Raw genomic sequence first — 22617 nt, 5'->3', positions numbered from 1 at the left:
ATTAAGTTCATAATTTTTTAATACAAGCTTAATCATTTTGATTATCAAATCAATTAATTATATCCATATTTTTTTAAATTTATATTATAGACCATTTTAATAATTTTCCGTAATTTTATTGGAAACAAAATCTAGTTTTGTACTACAATATTTGTAAGTCTTTTAATTCATGTAATTAATATTATTTTTGATAAAATATTAATTAAAAAGATATTATCAATAGATTAAACAATTAATAATGAACTATTTTATAAGATACATATGGGGCATTTCATACCAAATCGGCCACTTTTTTAGGTCGACCTCTCCAATTTTTTTGAAAATTTTATATGTTTTCAATAATATCAAAGAACACCTTCATGAATTTCTCCAAATTGTTTTGACCACGCGTTTCTGAGATATTGATTTTTTCCAAAATTCAAATTTTTTTTTTTGAAAGAGCTATAACTTCGCGAAAAATACAACTATCGGGGTCCCGTTTTTTTCAAAATTTTTGTTTTTTAATGCTCTTTTAAGAAAAAAATACCTCTTTGATCTCCTTTGATTTATTCCTATTTTTTTTTAAGTTTTAAGAAAAAAAAACATTTTTTCGAAATGTATGACCCCTTAGATTTTTTTGAAAAAATTCTCAAGAAAACTTGGACAAATATAGAAAGTTTTTAGACCAATCCGATCGTGGACAGACGTTTCGTTCTATTTGTTTTCTTAATTCAAAAATTGTAAACTTTCCGCTAAGGAAATTGAAAATTTTCAAAAATCGGGAAGTTATTCGTCTTACCCTGTTTTTCGAAAATCGAGTTTTCAACGGATGTTGATGTTTTTAGGTCCTAGGAAGCCTTCCTGAATGTTTCCGCGGTGGTGTCCGTATGTCTGTGTGTGTGTGTGTGTGTTTGTGTTTTTTTTTTTTTTTTTTTTTTAGGGGGGGGGAATCCTTTTTACGGATTCTAGGCATAGCTGTTTGGCCTGGATATGTGGCGACTCGACGCAGCGTCATACTAAAACTCGACGCTGACGCCCCTACCCACTAAACCCTAAACCCCTTTCTCTTCTATCCTCTGATCCCCCATGGTACCGCCGTAAGGCATTTCTTCGCGGGGGGAGGAATTAGCTGCCGCTCTTCCTTCTGGTGGCTAAGATGTTATTTCTTCCTTCTAGATTCTGTCTTTCGCTCTTTTTCTCTCAATGGATCGCAACTCTGTAAGCACTTTTGTAGCAAAAGTGCTTGTGGTGTCCCAGGCAGCTTCTGACGATAACATTGCTTCTACTATTGACTCTGGTTGGGTTCTCTTTTTCAGAATCTTCTCTAACTCATCGCGATGTTGGTTGAAACGTGGACACACAAAGAAAACATGCTCCGCATCTTCATTGACTCCTGGACAGGACGGGCACTCTGGGGTATCATCGTGCTTAAAGCGGTGAAGATACTTCCGGTAACATCCGTGTCCTGATAACATCTGCGTTAAATAATAGTTGATTTCACCGAGACTCCGGCTGAACCACACATCAATCCGAGGTATGAGACGGTACGTCCACCGACCTTTCTCTGAAGCATTCCAGTCTTGTTGCCATCTTGCGATGCTGTGTTGCCGTTCTTCCCTTCTAAGTTCTTCAGGGCTCAGTGTGGTTGACCTTTTTCGTTGATATAGGTTCCGTCTTTCCTCAGCTAGGACTCTGAGAGGCAGAGTACCGAAAATAACACACACTGCTTCCTCTGATATTGTGCGGAAGGCGCTAGCTACTCGTAGGGCACTCAGTCGATATACTGGTCCAGCCTTTCTCCATGATTCTTGCGTCTTTAATGCGTCGGCCCAAATGGATATTCCGTAAGTGAGCACTGATGTGACTACTGATGACAATAATAGCCTCCTGCTCTGTTTTGGGCCTCCGACGTTCGGCATCAGTCGTGCGAGACTAGCCCTTACTACTGACGCTTTGGCACTGACATGTTTCACTTGCTGCTTGAAGTTGAGTCGGGCATCAAGCATCACTCCCAAATATCGGACATAAGGTTGTGATGTGATTTCTTGTTCGCCGACTTTCAGCTTAATGGTCTCTACCACTTTTCTGCTGGTAATAAGTACTGCCTCAGTCTTGTTTTGCGCCAGTTGCAGGTTCACTGCGTCCATCCACCGGTGAACGTGCTCAAAAGTGAGATCGAACTTATGATTTATCTCTTCAAGGTGTTTGGCAACGATCACTACGGCTACGTCATCTGCATATGCTACGAGTTTGACGTTTCTTAGCAGAGTTAGTCTTAATAGACCGTCATACATAATGTTCCACAGGAGCGGGCCTAGAACTGAACCTTGTGGTACCCCTCCAGTAATATCATACTCCCTCGGACCGTTCTTCGTGTCATACTTCAGGACCCTGTTTTCAAAGTAGCTTGCTACGATCTTAAGCAGGTATTCTGGTACATTCTTCTCTTGGAGGGCCTGCATGATGCATTTCCAATTGGCGGAGTTGAAGGCGTTTCTGATGTCTAGTGTCGCCACCAGGCAATACTTCTTCGTTCCACCTTTCCATCTGGTTCCTGCGATTGCTTCCTTGGCCGAATCAACAACCTGTTTGATTGCGTCCAGGGTTGATCGTCCTTTCCGGAATCCATACTGATTGTCTGCCAGGAGTGGGTCGACTACTGCTTCAATTCTCTGGTGAATTATGTGCTCAAATATCTTACCCGCCGTATCTAGCATGCAAAGTGGTCGGTAAGATGACGGTTCTTCTGGTGGTTTCTTCCCTTTAGGTAACAGTACCAATCGTTGCTGTTTCTACTTACGAGGAAAAGTCCCTTCCTTGAGGCATGCATTATAAGCGTCGAGGAATAATGTTGGAGCTGCCTTTATGATGGTTTTCAAGGCTATATTAGGGATTCCGTCCAATCCCGGCGCTTTATTATTCCCTACACGGTTACAGGCCTCCAGCAGTTCTTCTTCAGTGACAGGTGGAATGTCGTCCAGTTCGCCTGGCGCCAACTGGTAATCGAAGTTGCGTTGCTGTGGGAACAGTGCAGTGACGATTTTCTGAAGAAGTTGAGGACACGTAGGTAATGGCATTTGTTGTTTTTTCAGGTGGGTCATAACCACCTTATAAGGCCTACCCCACACGTCTTTATCCACCTCGTATATAAGCTCTTTCCAGCATCTTCTTTTGCTCTCTTTGATGGCTTTATTCAGTTCACGACGCGCCTTTTTGTACTCTGCGATCAGCTCCACTGAGTTAAGCCGTTGATAGCCGCGCTGGGAGATTCTTCACTCTCTATGACACTCTTTATGGAGGACGCTGATGTGGTCGTTCCACCAATGCACCGAAGGTCTCGAATTTATGCCACGTTTACGAGGCATACTGGCATCACAAGCATGTGTTACTCTCCTCATCAGGTCCTTAGTATGTTGTTCTGCACATCCAGTGTTGATCGGATCACCATCGAGGGCTATTAGCAATGCTTCTGGGTCAAAAGATTTCACCTTCCAACCAACGATGTTAGACTGCTTGATTGGTCTCTTGAAGTTCTGGTCGTTTGATATTTCCCAGAATGCTATCAAACATACGTTTAGTATCAGATTCCCAGGGTTGGGTACTCAGGTGTTTATACGGCTCTGCTATTAGTACCAAGTCAAGCTCTAATTCTCGCACGGATTGCATGAGCAGGTCATGCGCTGCCTCACAATGTTTGAGATTGAGCTGTAGTATCCTCATGGTTGTTTGTTCGTCAACTTCTGGAGCGCCTCCTGAAATACCGGGCACCTGTGGGTGCCGGCATGGTGAGCCACGTCCTTTGCTCCTTGCTGCTCAGCACATATTGCACACTTGGCAGGATTTTTACAGTCAGAGATACGGTGCCCTTCTTGTCCACATCTGATGCAGAGTTTAGACCGTTCTACTTGGCTTTTACATTGGGACCCAACATGTCCGAAGTGCCAGCATTTAAAGCATTGGACTGGTCTTCTAGTTGCTCTTATTCGGCAATTGACCCAGCCAATCCTTATTTTGCCGCTTCCTTCCAGTAGCTGTTGTGCTCCAGCTGCTGGTAGTGTCACTATAGCCGTTTGCGTACCTCTGTAGGCCTTACGGATCTTGATAGCCTCTAGTGGTATTTCGCAAGTTTCTCCGGTTTCCGTTTTCAGGGCAGTCTGAATGTGCTTCTTCATCGTGTCATCATCAATGTCTCGGATCTCGATGGTCTCCTGCGGTCCTTTGCAGATTACTTCGGCCTCTTTTTGAAGAATATCCATGATGGTCTTTTGCACGGCTTGGCCTTTGTCGATACTCTTCTTTGAGAGCGTAATCAGCATGTCCCCAGTTTTGGTTTTGTGGATCTTTTCCACGGTTGTGCGGACCTGTTCGTCAGGGACGGCCTGATTTATACGACGCAATATTTTGGCGTACTTCTCCTTCTCGACCGGACGGATGATCAGAGCGTCAGGCCTGGTCCATTTTCGCGGTTTCTCCCGCTTAGGTTCCGGCCGGGGCTCTTTCGGCGGTTGCTTTGGGAGTTGCTCTCTAGCTAGCATTCTCTTCTCCTTCTTAGACTGTACTTTTTCCCAGTCAGTCGTCTTCTTAGGTTCGTCGACCTGCCCTGCCAGTCGTTGGGGAGGGCTTTTTTTCGGAATTACTTCGAAATTTTTTGTTCTATCAATCTAAACTTGAAGATTCTTTATGAAGCTTAAGAAAGTGCGTCGAATATTATTAACCGCGTGAAAATCGGTTTATTCATTCAAAAGTTATTGCGATTTTAAAATTCAAAAAATAGTAATTTATCAAACTGCTATCAAATTTTTGAGCTCGAAGAGCTCAATAGCATACAAAAGCTATTTTTTGATCTCAGAGAGCTCTAAACAACATACAAATTGTATTTTTGAGCTCGAAGAGCTTAAAAACGTCATAAGTTTAATTTCAAGCGTTTAGGTATAGAGTTGGGGGGAAGTTGCAGGGATGGCCTTCAGGGTCAACCGTTTCCTAATTTTTAACTTCCCGCTAAGAAAATTCAGTTATACAATATGATAGGTAAATATACACCGAGAAAACACTTAAATTAAACCATCTTTCACTTTCTGAAATCATTTCATGCAGCTATTTTGAAAAAAAATAACGTTTTGAAAAAAATTTTACGTGGACGTCCTGATGTCACCCTATTTTAGATGTACCAACGATTACGCCCGAACAAATTGATATCTCAAGACCGGACCTTTTTTATTAGTTTAAGAATGCGATGAACTGGATCCATATTTCATATCATTAGCCTAGTTTACGCATTTTTTTTAAATTGAATTTTTATCAAAATTCACGACGATACAACCGTACAAAGACATACGAATTTTTCGTATTTGTCACGTGAAAACTATGGCGCCACTTGATCAAGTTAGATTTTTTAGACTGCGTGCGCATATGACAAGAATAAAGGGCGCTGATATTTAAAAAAAAAATAAAAAATACTCTGTATGAAATTACTTAATGATAATTTTTTTTTTTTCATCAATTACACAATTTATTTTTTTCTTATAAAGTGAGTGAGCGTTATGAGGCGTGCACTTTTGGATTTTCCAAACTTTTTGTTTATTTTGGTGAATTATTGATTACTGATCTTTGTAAACATACCGTACTATTGAAAATTAATTACTTAACTCTTATTTGATTAATTAACAACTCTTTCAAATAATTGTAGAATCAAAATTTATTTCAAGTAAGTGTTAATATTAATTTAAATATGAAATTAAATTGAAGTTCGTTTAAACACCAGTAATCAAAAATTTAACGTCAATTCACCAAAATAAACAAATATCGTGATAAAAGCCAATGCAACCAACATAAAAATTGTACTTACATACGGAAGAAATCTAGTCAATTTCGTGGTCAAAAGATAGCGCTTAATACGTTCATGATGAATTTGAAAGAGGCTAATTATTTTGATGTTACGAATAAACTCCAATTCATTAAAGTAATAAATAAATGCTAAATTAATGAAAATATTGATTAAATTGTTTCTCTGGTACAAAAAAATAATTATCCGAGTACATGCATGAGAGTGTAAAAGTAAATACATGCAATTTAAAAAAAAAAAATTTTTGAATTAAGAAAAAAAATAGAACGAAACGTCTGTCCATGATCGGATTGGTCTAAAAATTTTCTATATTTGTCCAAGTTTTCTTGAGAATTTTTTCAAAAAAATCGAAGGGGGCATGCATTTCCAAAAAATGTTTTTTTTGTTTAAAACTTAAAAGAAATAGGAATAAATCAAAGGAAATCAAAGAGGTATTTTATTTCTGAAAGAGCATTAAAAAACAAAAATTTTGAAAGAAAACGGGACCCTGATAGTTGTATTTTTCGCGAAGTTATAGCTCTTTCAAAAAAAATTTCGAATTTTGGAAAAAATCAATTCTCAGAAACGCGTGGTCAAAAAAATTTGAAAAAAATTCATGAAGGTGTTCTTTGACGGTATTGAAAACATACAAAATTTTCAAAAAAATTGGAGAGGTCAACCTAAAAAAGTAGCCGATTTGGTATGAAATGCCCCATATACTTTAAATAAATAATTAAAATATTTTATAGTTATCAATTATAAATTATTGATACTTTGAAACTCCAAAATTAGTTGATTAATCAGCTGTAATCAGTAATGAATTCAGAAAAATCTTAAATAATATCGAATTAAATTCATATGATAATGAATTTATATTTATACGATAATGATAATATGATAATTATATATAATTATCATATGATAATGATTTTATATTTATACGGTATAGCTAAATTTTTACTATAATATAACCTTTTTGATTGTTTTTAACATTTTTCTTCGATCATTTTTGCATTTATTTTTCTTCAAAATTTTTTTTCTCATGCCAAAGAAGTATAACTTCTGACTCGTGTACATAAGTATACATACCATTTTTTTTTAAACTTATCTTATGGTTGATTAAATTGCGTCTTTAATTTGATCTATCAAACATTTACCGAATGATGATTTTATTAAGATTATAAGAATTTCAATTTCTGACAGTTTTTGGTAGACGGGTTATATAAGCCCGTGTAATAGAACTAACGGTGGTTTGATTAAAAATTAATTGTGATTTTTTCACTGATAATTTAAGAATTTATTGTTTGATATAATTTTATTAACTATTAATTATATCGAAATCTACCTTCCAATTCAATTATTCTATCAATAATTTTATTTTTGCCATGAGTCTCGTAGTTTATAAATGTATTAAACTATTAATATTTCAAATTTTTTCAAATTCTACCTTTTATAAAAGTTCAGTATATGAATCATTTTCGATCCTTTTGTTTTTTTAGGGAGTAAGCAACGTCTTACATTGCATTTGAATATAAATACTACACGGTTAGCTGATGCGAGCTATGAGCGCTGCCATATTGGCCTTGGCTGCTCTGCCATCTGCCTTTCACTTTATTCCTACTCTACGGCCGGGTAATGCGACATGCGATAGATGGACAAAAAATTTTGGGGCGATAGAATAAAAGTTTCACTTTAAAAATGAACTTGATTCAGGAAAAAAAAATGTATGCTTATATCTCCATTGTCCCACCTATTGGATGATACCATATTTTATTTCTAACCAGCAATATTGGGGAATGCTAAATTTTAATGTATTACTACGATTAAGGTGGTCTATGTTATAATCATATAACACATAACCTCAAATAAGCGCGGATATCTTGAAAATCAACTTTACTGATTTAAAAATTTTGTCTTATCCGAAATTGAATGAAAGTGTACCTAAAAAATTATCATCAACTTGGAAAAACTTATTGAAATTGGCATTAAGAAAATAGTTCTATAAAAACATGAAATAAAAGTTTGGAAAATCCAAATGAACATGCCTTAAGCGCTCATGTCATACACAAATTATTTAGATCGTAACGATAAAAATTATTTGTTTTTTTGTTTGAATTTTCCTGCGAGTAGTATTATCCTCTCTGTAGGTCGAGCTAAAGAAAAATTTTAACAGATGATAAAATAGTTAGTAATTATACCATCATGTATGTATACTTTCTGCTTGTTTATAGTTATTTCAATCCTGTTTTATGAAAAATAATATATATGGCTGCCGAAACCGCAGAAAAAGTCACCGAACTGACAGTCGAAAAAAATTAACTGTATCGAAACGAAATTATTTTGACACGCAGTTTTCACAAGGGTTTTGACAAATCCGTAGAGATTTGAAAAAATGTATTTAAAAAAGAAAAAAAAATAATATTTGAAGTATCTTACTTTTTTTTTATTATTTTTACTTCTGCAAAAAGAATTAACAGCGCCCGCAGAAGTAGTAGCCCAATGAAAATCTGTGACAGGAAGGCCATGAGCTTTTGCTTGAAGCTCTAGTTCCTGAACACGTAGTTGAAGTCGGCGGTTTTGGTGTTCTAATTGCTTATGCCTGATTTCACATTGTTTTAGTCGAGTGAGCTCATTTTTCAAAAGCTTAATGTATTCTACTGAAGATTTTAATATCGTTCCTTTATTCGGCCTTACATCCCGCACAATTTCGTAATATCTGTAAACAGAAATTACAACTTTTAGATTGTAATTGATTTACAGGGTGTAGAATGGTGAAAAATAAGAAATATATTTATTTTATGGATTAAACTATACAGGGAATTTAAATTGTTCGTTCAACATGCTCTAAAGTAGTAAAATATGATTAGATGAATCTCAAAATACAATTATGGTTGTAATATTTTTTTTAAAATATAAGCAAATTTTTAACATTTCTTGGTGAGTTTATTTTTGTTTTGTAAAAAATTTTTTATGTAAAGAAGTGTATTTTAATTTCAATAGAATAATATGAAAGTCAGTTTTCAAGTCACTTTCAAAAATTTGTAACTCAACTTCTATGTAACTTCTATGTAATAGATATTGATTATAAACTCATATCCGCCTTAGCTGGGAGCTTTCAACTGGACCACTGTATTAACGAAATTGTATAATGATGTAAATTTTTTTATCAAAAAATTTTGTAAAATTTTTCTTTTTTTTTTTTTAACTTTCCGCTAAGAAAGTCGAAGATTTTCAAAAATCGGCAAGTTATTGTTTTTACCCTGTTTTGCAAAAATCCTGTATTCATAAGATCTTGACGTTTTAAGGTCACAGGAAGCTTCCCTGATTACCGCCGCGATGTTGTCACTATGTCTGTGTGTATGCATGTATGTGTGTGTGTGTATTTGTATGTAAACCTCTCATAACTTTTAAACGACCAAACCGATTCCATCGCAGTTGACGCCATTCGAAAGGGCTTGACCCAAATTAGATTTCCTGTAAATTTGAACCGATAGATTTTGAGAAATTTTGAGAAATCTCAAAAAAACTAAGAAAAAACTCTTTATTAAATGTGTTTTTTTTTTGCAATAACTTTTAAACGGTATAATCGATCAACTTCAAAAAATAATAAGCTTTTAACCTCAAAAAAGAACGTTGATCGCCACCAGTCCGGTCAAAATTGGTTGATTCGTTCGAGAGATATCGTGAACGAAAGAAAACCGAAAAAAGTTTTTTTTCGGAATCACTGTAAAATTTCACCGAAATTCTGTAAAATTTTTCTTTTTTTCTTAACTTTCCGCTAAGAAAGTCGAAGATTTTCAAAAATCGGCAAATTATTGTTTTTACTCCGTTTAGAAAAAATCGAGTTTTCATCAGATCTCGACGCTTTAAGGTCACAGGAAGCTTCTCTGAGTATCCCCACGATGTTGTCACTATGTCTGTATGTATGTATGTATGTACTAGCTGATACCCGCCCGCTTCGCTGGGCATGCAATAAAATTTAATTTTGTAACCCATACAAAAAATATAAACAAAATGATTAATTTCATCAATCGTAACGAAATGATATCGCTTTTTATCTATAAAATAATTATTTTTACAGCTCTGAATTTGTTAATAAATTACATAAATAAATATGTTATATTATTCTTTTGTCTGAGCGCCAACTTCAATAACGTTATTAAGATTGTTAATTCAGATTATTATTTCTTATCGCAGCACCATTTTTTATAAAAATATGAATATTAGTAATCAAGATTATGAAATAAATCATATATTAATTGAGAATATAAACTACAATGTTATTATATAAATTTGATTGAAAATTAACATCGATAAGTTAATGAGTAAATTTATTTCTGCTTATAAATATAAAAATGAATATTTTTAATCTTTGTTATCAGGAAATTCATTACAAATTAAGTGGTATTAAAAAAAATATTTATTATTCATTTTATTAAGAATTAACTTACATCAACCTTTTTATTATAATAATTTAACGATTTAGTTGTAAAATTTTAGAAAAGATACATCAGACACACTTTACCATTTTAATTTCAATCATTAAAATCAGTATAATCATTTAACAAAATCCACTTAATGAATTTATGTTATATTTAGCTGTGTTATGATATAATGGAGTTCATCCTTTATGATCATTACAATACATATTAGCTATATCAGTTACTAATGATTTCGCTATTCTTTCTTAAAAAAAGCATGATTATTAATTCCTACTGTCCCAACAATCAATCGATAAAATTTGAAATCAAAAGGTATTTGTCTAACATTGTATAGGATAATACTGTTGAATAATTGTATAACATATTAGTATTTAGTAACTTTCTACTTTTATTCTAATGATTCCTCTGAATTTAGTTGACAACCGGATTTGTTATTATAATTTATTTATTTTGACAGTTATTATAGCAACTGTAACCATAGTAATCGTAACCACAGTTACGGTAACCATGGCAACGGTAACCATGACAACGGTAACCATAGCAACGGAACCATAGCAACGGTAACCATGGTAACGGTAACTATGGCAACGGTAACAATGGTAATGATAACCATGGCAACGGTAACTATGGCATTGGTAACCATGGCAGCGGTTGATTAGCGTGGGTGGTTGTGGGGGTGGGGGGTAGGGTGGGGTTTAGTTTTATTATTGATGGGTGTCACTGATGGTTTCTTAGATTGAAGAATCAAAATGATATTTTCCCCTAAAAAAATAGAGAGAGAGAGAGATAGGGAAGGGGGAAGAAGGCACGGGAGATAGGGCACAAGAGGGGAGGGGAAGAATGAGAGCGAGGGGAGGGGGTAGCATACGTGATGGTTGACGAAAAATCCATTTTGGTTAGGAATTGCGCAAAATCCCTTCTTATCTCTCGTCTACGGTGAAAAAAGAGTACCTATGCCAAATTTTAAATGAATCGGTCCAATAGTTTCGGAGATCTAGTGATAAGTCAGTGGTATTTCGCTTATATGTATATAGATGTATGTATGTATGTATGTATGTATGTATTAGTGTGCGTCAAAATTTAATCTTCGAAAGCAACCTTTTAAAATTGAAATTTTGAGTTTCGCTTTTAACAGGAGCTGTATTTGGGCATTTCCTGATATATTTTGGTGTGTCACAATTTATTTGATATTTACAGAATTTTTTAACAGGAGTTTCGTTTGGCCAAATTTTTAAATTTTTTAATTCCAAAAAAATTCCTCCAACGAAACTCCTGTTAAACAATTATGTAAGCATCAAATAAATCCTGACACATCGAAATATCTCAGGAAATGCCCAAACCTAACTTCTGCTAAAAGCGGAACTCAAAATTCCAATTTTAAAAGCTTGCTTTTAGAGATTAAATTTTGACGCACCCTAGTATGTATGCATGTATGTTAGGGTGGTCGTTAAAAATTAAATTTTTTCTGGCACCCAAAAAAATCCTTCCTTTTGACGAAAAACTACGGGAAAAATTTTGCTTTTTGATTTTAAACAAAACGAACACGTGCCGACGGTCAGTTGAAGTTCATTTTTCGATCAAATTATAGTTTTTTGAAATATTTGTCACAGTATTTAGATTTGGCAAAAAATCTTGAAAACAGGCTTGTAGGAAATTAAATTCTCTACAAAATGGTTTCTTTTGGTTTTAGATGAAGTTCATATCCTTGGAGATAATCTTATTAGTAAACTTATAATTCTATTAAGTCAGTCATTTTAGCACTAAAAACTTTATTTTTCCAGAAATATGAACAATTCTCTCAAAATATTCTGAATTTTATATATTTTCTTCATATTTTGACATCAGTAAATGATTTTCAATTTAATAGTTTTCAAATGAAACCTCTATCGGTAAGTTATCTATGATCAATCTTGTTCATATTTCCACTTGGGAGAGTGGAGCGCCTTTCCGTAAGGTCTAGACTATTAAATTGGTCGAAATCTATAAATTAAAATTAAATAATGCTGTAAAGCAAGAAAGAAGAGGAGTTACGGTTAATTATTACGCGAAGCGTTCCACATTCACGTAACAGGATAATTAGGAGCAAAGGATTAAAAAGGACCTTCTTAATGTAAGTTTATAGAATGTGCGAAAAAAAATTCGGACTGAGATTTGAACCCAGAACCTTACCAAGACATGTCGGCTACTCTACCATTTGAGCTACCCGGACTATACCAAACTTCCTTTTCACTTATTCTACATACATCACGCTACACCGTCTATCTTACGGTCCACATTTTTAAAATTAAAAAATGCTGTGAAGCGGGAAAGAATAGGAGTTACGGTTATTATTACGTGAAGCGTTTCACATTCACGTAACAGGATAATTGGAAGCAAATGATTGAGAAGGGAATTGGAAAAGACCTTCTTAATATGAGTTTATAGAATAAGCGAGATGAAATTTTTCCGCCGTCAGGCATTACTTCGTGAGGGGAGGAACCAGCTACTGCTCTTCCTTTTGGTGGCTAAGGTGTTAACTACTTTCCTTCTATCTTCTGATATTTGCTCTTCTTCTTTCAGTGGAACGCAAGTCTGAAGACTTCCGTTACAAACGTGTTGGTAGCGTTCCAGGCAGCTTTTGGTGACAACATTGCTACAACTAGTCAATCTGGTTGCATTCGCTGGTTCAGGATACTCTCCAACTCTTCACGCTATGGATCGAAACATATAAAGAAGACGTGCTCCACATCTTCAGCAACTCCTGGGCAGGACGGGCACTCCGAAGAGTCATCGTGCTTAAAGCGGTGTAGATACTCTCGAAAACACCCGTGTCCCGACAACATCTGCGTAAGATAGTAATTGACCTCGCCGTGATTCCGGTTAAGCCAAATGTCGATCCGAGGTATGAGGCGGTGCGTCCTCCTACCCTTCTTTGCAGCATCCCATTGTAGTTGCCATCGGCCTATGCTGTTCTGCCGTTCTTCAATTCTAAGTTCTTCAGGGCTCAGTGCAGTTGACCTTTTTCGTTGGTAAAGGGCTCGTCTTTCCTCTGCTAGAACTCTAAGAGGTAGGGTTCCGGCAATGACGCACACTGCTTCTTCTGATATAGTGCGGAAGGCACGAGCTACTCGTAGGGCACTCAGTCGATATATTGGTCCAGCTTTTCTCTATGATTCTTGGGTTTCCAGTGCATCAGCCCAAATGGATATTCTGTAAGTGAGCACTGATGTGACTACTGATGACAATAGTAGCCTCCTGCTCTGCATTGGGCCTCCGATGTTAGGCATCAGCCGTGCAAGACTAGCCCTCACTACTGATGCTTTGGCACTGACGTGTTCCACCTGCTGCTTGAAGTTGGGTCGGGCATCCAGCATCACTCCCAGATGACGGATAAATGGTTGTGATGTGATTTCTTGTTCTCCGACTCTCAACTTGATAGTTTCTGCCGTTTTTCTACTGGTGATGAGCACTGCCTCGGTTTAATGCTTGGCTAGTTGCAAGTTCACCATGTCCATCTACAAATTGAATCGTCTGAGTATAATATCAAATGCCATTTCTATCTCTTCGAGGTGATTTGCGACGATCACGACAGCTACGTCATCCGCATATGCTACAAGTTTGACTTCCGTAGGCAATGCTATTCTCAGGAGGCCATCATACATGATGTTCCATAGCAGAGGACCTAAAACTGATCCCTGTGGCACTCCTCCGGTGATTTCGTACTCTTCCGTACCCTTATTCGTGTCATATTTCAGAACCCTATTCGTAAAGTAGCTCGCTACCATTCTGCGAAGGGATCCTGGTACGTTTTTTTCTCCTAGAGCCCGCATAACGCAGTCTCAGTTAGCGGAGTTGAAGGCATTCTTGATGTCCAAAGCAGCTACCAAGCAGTATTTTTTCTTTCCACCCTTCCATCTCATTCCGGCGATTGCATTTTTGGCTGTATCAACAACCAATTTGATCGCATCCAGAATTGACCGTCCTTTTCGGAAATCAAACTGGTTCTCTGCCAGGAGTAGATCGACTACAGCCTCTGATGAATTCTCTGATGAGTTATGCGCTCGAATATTTTGCCGGCCGTGTCTAACATGCAGAGTGGTCGGTAGGATGACGGTTCTTCCGGCGGCTTTTTCTCCTTCGAAAGTAGCACTAGCCGTTGCTGTTTCCACTTCTGGGGAAGTCCCTTCCTTCAGGCATGTATCGTAAACGTCCAGGAATAATGCCGGTGCTGCCCTAAGGATTGATTTCAGGGCAATATTAGGGATTCCGTCCAATCCCGGCGCCTTATTATTTCCTACACGATTGCCTGCCTCTATCAACTCGTCCAACGTGATAGTTGGGATGTCTTCAGGGTTGAGCTGCTCCAACTTGTAGGTGAATACCGGCTGTTGGGGAAACAGCGCAGTAACAGTCTTCTCTAGGAGCTGTGGACACGTAGGTGATGGCATTGGCTGGCATTTCAGGTGGGTCATAACCACCTTATACGGTCTGCCCCATGGATCTTTCTCTACTTCTGCGACCAGTTCCTTCCAGCAGCGTCTTTTGCTTTCTTTAATGGCTCTGTTTAGTTCTCGACGGGCCTTTTTATACTCTGCCAACAGCTCTGCGGAGTTAGGTCGTCTGTAGCCACGCTGAGACTTTCTTCTTTTTTTAAGACACTCTGAACGTAGAATGCTAATGTGATCGTTCCACCAGTGCACCGAAGGTCTTGTATTCATGCCACGTTTCCGAGACATACTGGCGTCGCAAGCCTGGGTGACTCTTCTCATTAGGTCCTTGGTCTTCTCTTCAGCAGTTTCTACGATGATCGGATCGCACTCTAGGGCTACTACTAAAGCAGTGAGGTCGAGAGATTTAACTTTCCACCCAATCGCGCTGGCGTTCCTGTTGACTCTTGTTAGATTCTGGCCAGTTGATATTTCCCATAGTATCGCACTATGGTCACTGGCTGTGTAGATGTTCAATACTTTCCAAGAAAAACCTCTTCGAGCTAAGCAACTGCTGACAAATGTAAGGTCGACAATTGAGTTTGCCTCTCCCTTAGTATACGTTGGCGTGTCACCGGTGTTAAGAAGGATCACGTCCAGTGTGGCCATTGCCTCGAGAAGTGCTTTTCCACGTGTATTAGTGAACTTGCTGCCCCAGTCTGCTGCCCAGGAATTGAAGTCACCAGCTATTGCCACGGGAAAGTGTTTTCTTGCGTCCTCAGTTAGCCGATCAAGGAAGTCTTCAAACTGTTCATTAGAGAGACTAGGTGGTGCATAGCAACTGTAGAAGCGGAGGCCATCTACCCATGCTGCTACGAAGCCGGCTTCTTTATTGTTGACTGTTCTCTGAAAAGGACATTTACCGCAGGACCAGATGACGGCTTTGTTAGTGCTGTCGGATTCCCAGGGTTGGTTACTCAGGTGTCTATAAGGCTCACTTATAAGTGCTACGTCTGCCTCTAATTCGCGCACAGTTTGCATGAGCAGGTCATGCGCAGCCTCACAATGATTGAGGTTGAGCTGCAATATCTTCATGTTCTTGGCTTCGTTATCTTCTGGAGCGCTTCTTGGAAGACGGGGCATCTGTTCGTGCCTGCATGGTGAGCCGCCTTTTCTACGCCGTGCCGTTCAACGCACAGTGCACATTTAGCTGGATTTTTACAATCAGCAATTTTGTGTCCTTCTTTTCCGCACCTTATGCAGTGCTTAGACCGGTCGACTTCGCTTTTGCACTGAGATCCGAAGTGCCCAAAGTGCCAGCATTTGAAGCATTGTATGGGTCTCTTCGTTGCTCTCATTCGGCAATTGACCCAGCCGATCCTTATTTTGCAGTTTCCTTCCAGTAACTTTTGTGCTGCAGCTGCTGGTAGTGACACTGTGGCTGTCTGCGTACCCCTAAAGGCTTTACGGATCTTGATTGCCTCTAGTGGGATTTCACAACTTTCTCCAGCTTCCCTCTTTAGAGCGGTCTGAATATGCTCTTTCGTCGTGTCGTCATCGACATCTCGGATCTCGATGGTCTCCTGTGGCCCTTTGCAGATCACTTTGGCCTCCTCCTTAAGGATGTCTGCGATCGTCTTTTGGAGGGCTTGGCCTTTGTCAGTGCTCTTCCTCGAAATCGTAATCAACAAGTCGCCACTTCTGGTCTTGTTGATCTTATCCACAGTTGAACGAACCTGCTCATCTGGGACGTCCTGCTTTATGCGACGCAGAATCTCGGCATACTTTGTTTTCTCGGCCGGGCGGATGATCAGTGCGTCGGGTCTGATCCATTTGCGTGGTTTTTTCCGCTTAGGCTCTGGCCTGGGCTCCTTCGGCGGCTGCTTTGAGACTTGCTCTCTAGCTAGCTTCCTCTTCTCCTTCTTAGACTGTACTTTTTCCCAATCAGACGCCTTCTTAGGTTCGTCACTCTGCTCTGCTACTCGTTGCGGAGGGCTTTTTTTCAAGTCCTTCTTCTTTGTGACTTTGTCGGTTGGCTCTGGCGAATTTCGGTCCTTTCTCTTTCCAGGCCTTGTTTCAGTTTCACCTTTGTTCTCAGCACCAGATTCGCCGTCACCATCGGCTCCAGTGTCCATTTCTTCTTCAGTCTTAACTTCAGTTTGAATGCGTCGTCGTGATGACTGCCATTCCTCGTCCAGTTTCTTGAATCTTCCAAGAGCATTGACTACACCGGTTGTCTTGGTCTTTATCTCCTTGTGGATATTGACCTTTGTTTGGACAAACTCTTGCAGCTCAATGGTCAGCTTTTCAAGGCGCTCCAGCGCTTGCGTTCTCTTCATTTCAGCGCTTGCTTCAATCGCTGCTTGTTGGGCATGAAGCCCGTTTCCACTCTTGTTTGTTTCCTGTAAATTACTCATACTTTTTGATTTACCAGCGCATCGTACGGAGTGGAGCGGGTTGTCATAACTAGGAACGGGTGTACCCTCGGAGATAGTACTCCTACCCCAGTTCCCTGAGGCCTAGCCGACACTTAGCCAGTCCCGGAATACACGGACGGACTAGACTCGCTCGGGGCGGTGAAGATTCCGATCTCTAACACTCACTGCGTACTTCCTGATCAAGGCCCGAAGTGGCTGGCTCCTGATCTGCTACTGCAACTTACACCTCGGCAGAGCAAGCTCACATCAGCCGTAGCCTGCATCGTCGGAAATAATCGACACGGGTTCCGGACACTCCCAGTGAGTTACAGCAGGGAACGATCGTCTTGCTAGGTCAGTTAGTGTGACCAACCCATTAAAGGGGGAGTTTTGTCCACGGGAGCGTATTTTATTTGGCTCCTACCCTCTGTACCTCATCAACTAAGAGACCCAGTGTCATTCAAGGACAGCGAGCGTTCTCCCATCCACTACGGGGAGACGCGCCTGGTAGCAGTTTCTCCTCTGCCGCAGGTGTGTGTGTGTGTGTGTGGGTGTTTTTTTTTTTTTTTGTTTTAAGGGGAGGGGAATCCTTTTTACGGATTCTAGGCATAGTTGTTTGGCCTGGATATGTGGCGACTTGACGCAGTGTCATACTAAAACTCGACGCTAGCGCCCCTACCCACTAAACCCTAAACCTCTTTTCCTCTTTCCCCTAATCCCTCATGAAAACTGCCGTTAGGCATTACTTCGTGAGGGGAGGATCTAGCTACTGCTCTTTCTTCTGGTAATTAAGGTGTTATTTTACCTTTCTTCTAGTTGTTATTATTTGCTCTTCTTCTTTCGATGGAACGCAAGTTTATGAGGACTTCTGTTGCAAATGTGCTGATGGCGTTCCAGGAGGCTCTTTATGACAACATTGCTTCTACTATTGTCTTTGGTTGGATTTTCTTCTTTAGGATCATCTCCAGCTCATCTCGCTGTGGGTAAAATCGTGGGCACTCAAAGAAAACGTGCTCCGCGTCTTCATTGATTCCTGGGCAGGACGGGCACTCCGGTGAATCATCATGCTTGAAGCGGTGAAGATACGTCCGAAAACATCCATGTCCTGACAACAACTGCGTCAGATAGTAATTGACCTCGCCATGACTTCGGTTTAGCCAAACGTCGATCTTCGGTATGAGACGGTGTGTCCATCTCCCTGTTGTCGCGGCGTCCCACTGCGATTGCCATCGTGCGATGCTGTTCTGCCGTTCTTTAGCTCTGAGTTCCTCGGTACTTAGTGTGGTTGTCCTCTTTCATTGGTAAAGGTTCTGTCTTTCCTCAGCTAGGACTCTGAGCGGCAAAGTTCCAGAAATGACACACACTGCTTCCTCTGATATTGTTCGAAAGGCGCTGGCTACTCTTAGCGCGCTCAGTCGGTAAACTGGACATGCTTTCCTCCATGATCTCAAGTGCGTCGGCCCAAATGGATATACCATATGTGAGGACCGATGTAACTACTGATGATAGCAATGACCTCCTTGTCTGCTTCGGGCACCGATGTTGGGCATCAATCGTACTAGGTTAGCTACTACTGCTGATGCTTTGGCGGTCATGTGTTAAACTTGTTGTTTGAAGTTAAGTCAGGCATCGAGCATCACTCCCAGATATCGAATGAGTGGTTGGGATGTGATTTCTTGGTCTCCGACGTTTAGATTGATCGTTTCCACCACTTTTCTGCTAGTGATAAGTACAACCACGGTCTTCTGTTTAGCCAGTTGTAGATTTACTGTGTCCATCCACTGGTTAATTCGCTCAAAGGTGATAGTGAACATATGTTTTATCTCATCAAGATGCTTGGCGACGATTACTACGGCTACGTCGTCCGCGTACGCTACCAGTTTGACATTTCTTGGTAGTTTCAGTCTCAGCAATCCGTTGTACATTACATTCCAGAGAAGTGGACCGAGAACAGAACCCTGTGGTACACCTCCAGTTACATCATACTCCTTTGGACCATTCTTCGTGTCATATCTCAGGACTCTATCTGTGAAGTAGCTAGCAACTATCCTTCGTAGGTATCCTGTACGTTCATCTCTTGAAGGGCTTGCATGATGCAATCCCAGTTGGCGGAGTTGAAGGCATTTTTTATGTCTAAAGTTGCCACCAGGCAATATTTCTTCGTTTCCCCCTTCCATCTGGTACCGGCGATTGCGTCTTTGGCTATACCGACAACCAGGTTGATCGCGTCCAGGGTTGATCGTCCTTTCCGAAATCCGTACTGATTGTCTGCTAAGAGTGGATCGACAACTGCTTCTATCCTTTGGTGGATAATACGTTCTAGTATCTTACCGGCTGTATCCAGCATGCAGAGTGGACGATAAGATGACGGTTCTTCCGGTGGCTTTTTCCCTTTAGGAAGTAGTACCAGCCGTTGTTGTTTCCACTCCCGAGGAAAAATCCCTTCCTTCAAGCAGATGTTGTAGACGTCGAGGAATAACGCTGGCGCTGCCTATAAGATGTTTTGAAGGCAATATTAGGGATTCCGTCCAATCCCGGTGCTTTATTATTCCCGACGTGGTTACAAGCTTCCATCAGTTCTTCTTTCGTGACAAGTGGAATATCATTCAGTTCGTCCTGTGCCATGACTACCTTGTAAGGTCTACCCCACAAGTCTTTGTCCACCTCGTTGATTAGCTCTTTCCAGCAGTTCTTCTTGCTATCCTTGATGGCTTTGTCTAAATGTCGACGAGCTTTCTTGTATTCTGCGACTAGTTCCGCTGAGTCAGGCCGCCGATAACCACGCTGAGATATTCTTCTTTTCTTGAGACACTCTTTCCGTAGGAAGCTGATGTGTTCGTTCCACCAGTGCACCGAAGGTCTTTGGTTCATACCCCGTTTACGGGGCATGCAGGTGTCGCAAACCTGGGTCAGTCTCTTCATCAAGTCCTTGGTCATTTCTTCTGCAGATTCAGTAGTAAGCGGTTCACTATTTAGGGCAGCTGCTAGAGCACCTGGGTCAAAGGATTTCACCTTTCACCCAACGATGTCAAGTTTCTTAGCCGGTCTTCTAGGATTCTGGTCCTTTGATACTTCCTAGAGAATCGCATTATGATCGCTGGCCGTGTAGATCTCCATCACCTTCCAGTCGTAGTTTCCTCTGATGAGGCTGCTGCTGACAAAAGTAAGATCCACAATAGAACTTGCGTCTCCTTTAGTGTACGTCGGCGCATCGCCGCTGTTTAACAATACTACATCTAACGTAGAAAAAGCTTCCAGTAGTTCTTTACCTCGAGCGTTGGTGTGTTTGCTGCCCCATTCCACTGCCCAGGCGTTGAAGTCTCCAGCTATTGCCACTGGGTAGTACTGCTTCGCGTCCTCCGTCAGTCGATCGACTGTGTGTGTGTGTGTGTGTGTGTGTGTGTGTGTGTGTGTGTGGCCTCTTATAACTTTTGAACGGCTCGACTAATTTTATCACGGTTGGTGCCATTTGAAAGGGCTTGGCCAAACTTAGATTTTAAATACAATTAGGACTGATTCGAAGTGGTTGATTTTGAAAAATCGCAAAAAAGTACAAAAAAAATCTTTTTTTAAATGTGTTTTTTTGGAATAACTTTCAAACGGCTTCACCGATCAATTTCAAAAACTAATCAGCTCTTAACATTAAAAAACCACGTTGATAGCCGCTAGCCCAGTCAAAATCGGTTGATTCGTTCGTGAGTTATCGTTGTCGAAAAAAAAAACAAAAAAATGTTTTTTCGGAATTACATCAAAGTTCCTACTTCGGTCGGTTAAAACTTAAAGATTCCTTATGAGGCCTGAAAAACTGCGTCGAATGCCATCAACTACATGAAAATCAGTTTATTCATTTAAAAGTTATTGCGGTTTGAAAATTTAAGAAATAGTGTTTTATTAAACTGTTACCAGATTTTTGAGCTCGGAGAGCTCAAAATGACACGAAAATTACATTTTTGAGCTCTACAATTAATACCCAGAGTAAGGAATACAAACATGTAACATAACAATGAAAAGAGTTTTCACTCGAAGAATTTTATTGAGCTTGGAGTAAATAAAAGTAGGCGGGTTGTATTTTCGCGACAAGGAAACGACCGCGGACCACGATCGATCGTGAAAGGCCCACCAGTCGATGTCGATATTTATACATACATATATATGTTGCTGTTATATTAACTTTTATTCCTGAGTCAACTCTCAGAATGGCGAAATCAAATACTTTTATCCTTGAGTTGAGTATTTTATCTGTTTTCTACTTACGAAATTTTTCATTTGGCTAATTGAATCAGTTTAAATTTTATTAATATATATATTTATCGTAAAGCTATTCATGCTGTATGTTATGTCGATTATTATTTCTCTTCCCAGAAGTAAAATTCCCTGAAAGACCGCGACAACCAAGAGATGAAGATATTAAATACTCTCATTACATTATTAGTTATTTCATTTTATTACCAAGCCGGCGAATAAAATCTTCTGCTCTTTATATAATTTTAATTATAAATTTCAATCTTATTAATTAAATCATGTAAAATTTTAATTACATTTTATTAAATGTCAGGATGTAAAATATTAATTTTCTCCATTATTATTATTATATTATTATTATATTATTTTCGCCATATTAAAGCAAATTTTTTTTAAGGGAGTTGGGAAAGAACGGATAGGGGAAAGGGGGGACCTACTCAGTGGGAATTTTTCCGTAATTGAAAAAATAATCAGACAGCCCAGACTGGGAATCGAACCCAGATCTCTCGGTTACGCGCCAAGGGCTCTACCAGTTAAGCTATCCGAGACAAGTACTGACTACTTTATTCAGTCACGTATATAAGACCCACCGAGCAAACAACGCCACCGTCCATCTTACGGTAAAGAGCCATATTAAAGCAAATTTTTTAAGGGAGTTGGGAAAGAACGGATAGGGGAAAGGGGGGACCTACTCAGTGGGGTGAGCTCGAAGGGATGACCTTTAGGGTCAACCGATTTTCTAATTTTTAACTACCCGCTAGGAAAATCGAAGATTTTCAAAAGTCGGGAAGTTATTGTTTTCACTCCATTTTACCAAAATCGAGTTTTCATCGAATCTCGGCGTTTCGAGGTCCTAGGAAGCCTCCCTGACTATTCCCGCGATGGTGTCTGTTTATCTGTGTGTGTGTGTGTGTGTGTGTGTAAACCTCTCATAGCTTTTGAACGGCTTGACCGATTTGATCGCGGTTGGTGCCATTTGAAAGGATTTGACTGAACTAAAATTTTAAATACAATTTGGAACGATTCGGACTGGTAGATTTTGAGAAATCGCAAAAAAGGACAAAAAAAATTTTTTAAATGAAGTTTTTTTGGAATAACTTTTAAACGGCTCCACCGATTAATTCCAAAAACTCATCAGCTCTTAACATAAAAAAACTACGTCAATCGCCGCTAGTCCTGTCAAAATCGGTTGATTCTTTTTTCGGAATTACTCTGAAATTTTTCGTTCTATCGATTTAAACTTGAAGATTCTTCATGAAGCTTGAAAAACTGCGTTGAATGCCACCAACCGCGTGGAAATCGGTTTATCC

General features: G+C 39.4%; 1 protein-coding gene across 5 annotated transcripts in view; it reads right to left on the bottom strand.

Annotated features, from left to right (window-relative positions):
- The window catches only part of LOC123259302 (transcription factor EC), a 435681-nt gene that overhangs the window by 27942 nt on the left and 385122 nt on the right, over positions 1-22617 (bottom strand). For all 5 annotated transcript variants that reach the window (XM_044719664.1, XM_044719665.1, XM_044719667.1 and 2 more), the window contains one exon: positions 8237-8516. In XM_044719664.1, coding sequence (XP_044575599.1) covers positions 8237-8516 — 280 coding nt within the window. The remainder of the gene's footprint in view (positions 1-8236; positions 8517-22617) is intronic.

The sequence above is a fragment of the Cotesia glomerata genome, linkage group LG2, assembly GCF_020080835.1.
Source record: "Cotesia glomerata isolate CgM1 linkage group LG2, MPM_Cglom_v2.3, whole genome shotgun sequence".
Classification (NCBI taxonomy): Eukaryota; Metazoa; Arthropoda; class Insecta; order Hymenoptera; family Braconidae; genus Cotesia; species Cotesia glomerata.
Note: the sequence above shows the minus strand (reverse complement) of the source record. Positions and strands in the feature narration are given on the sequence as shown.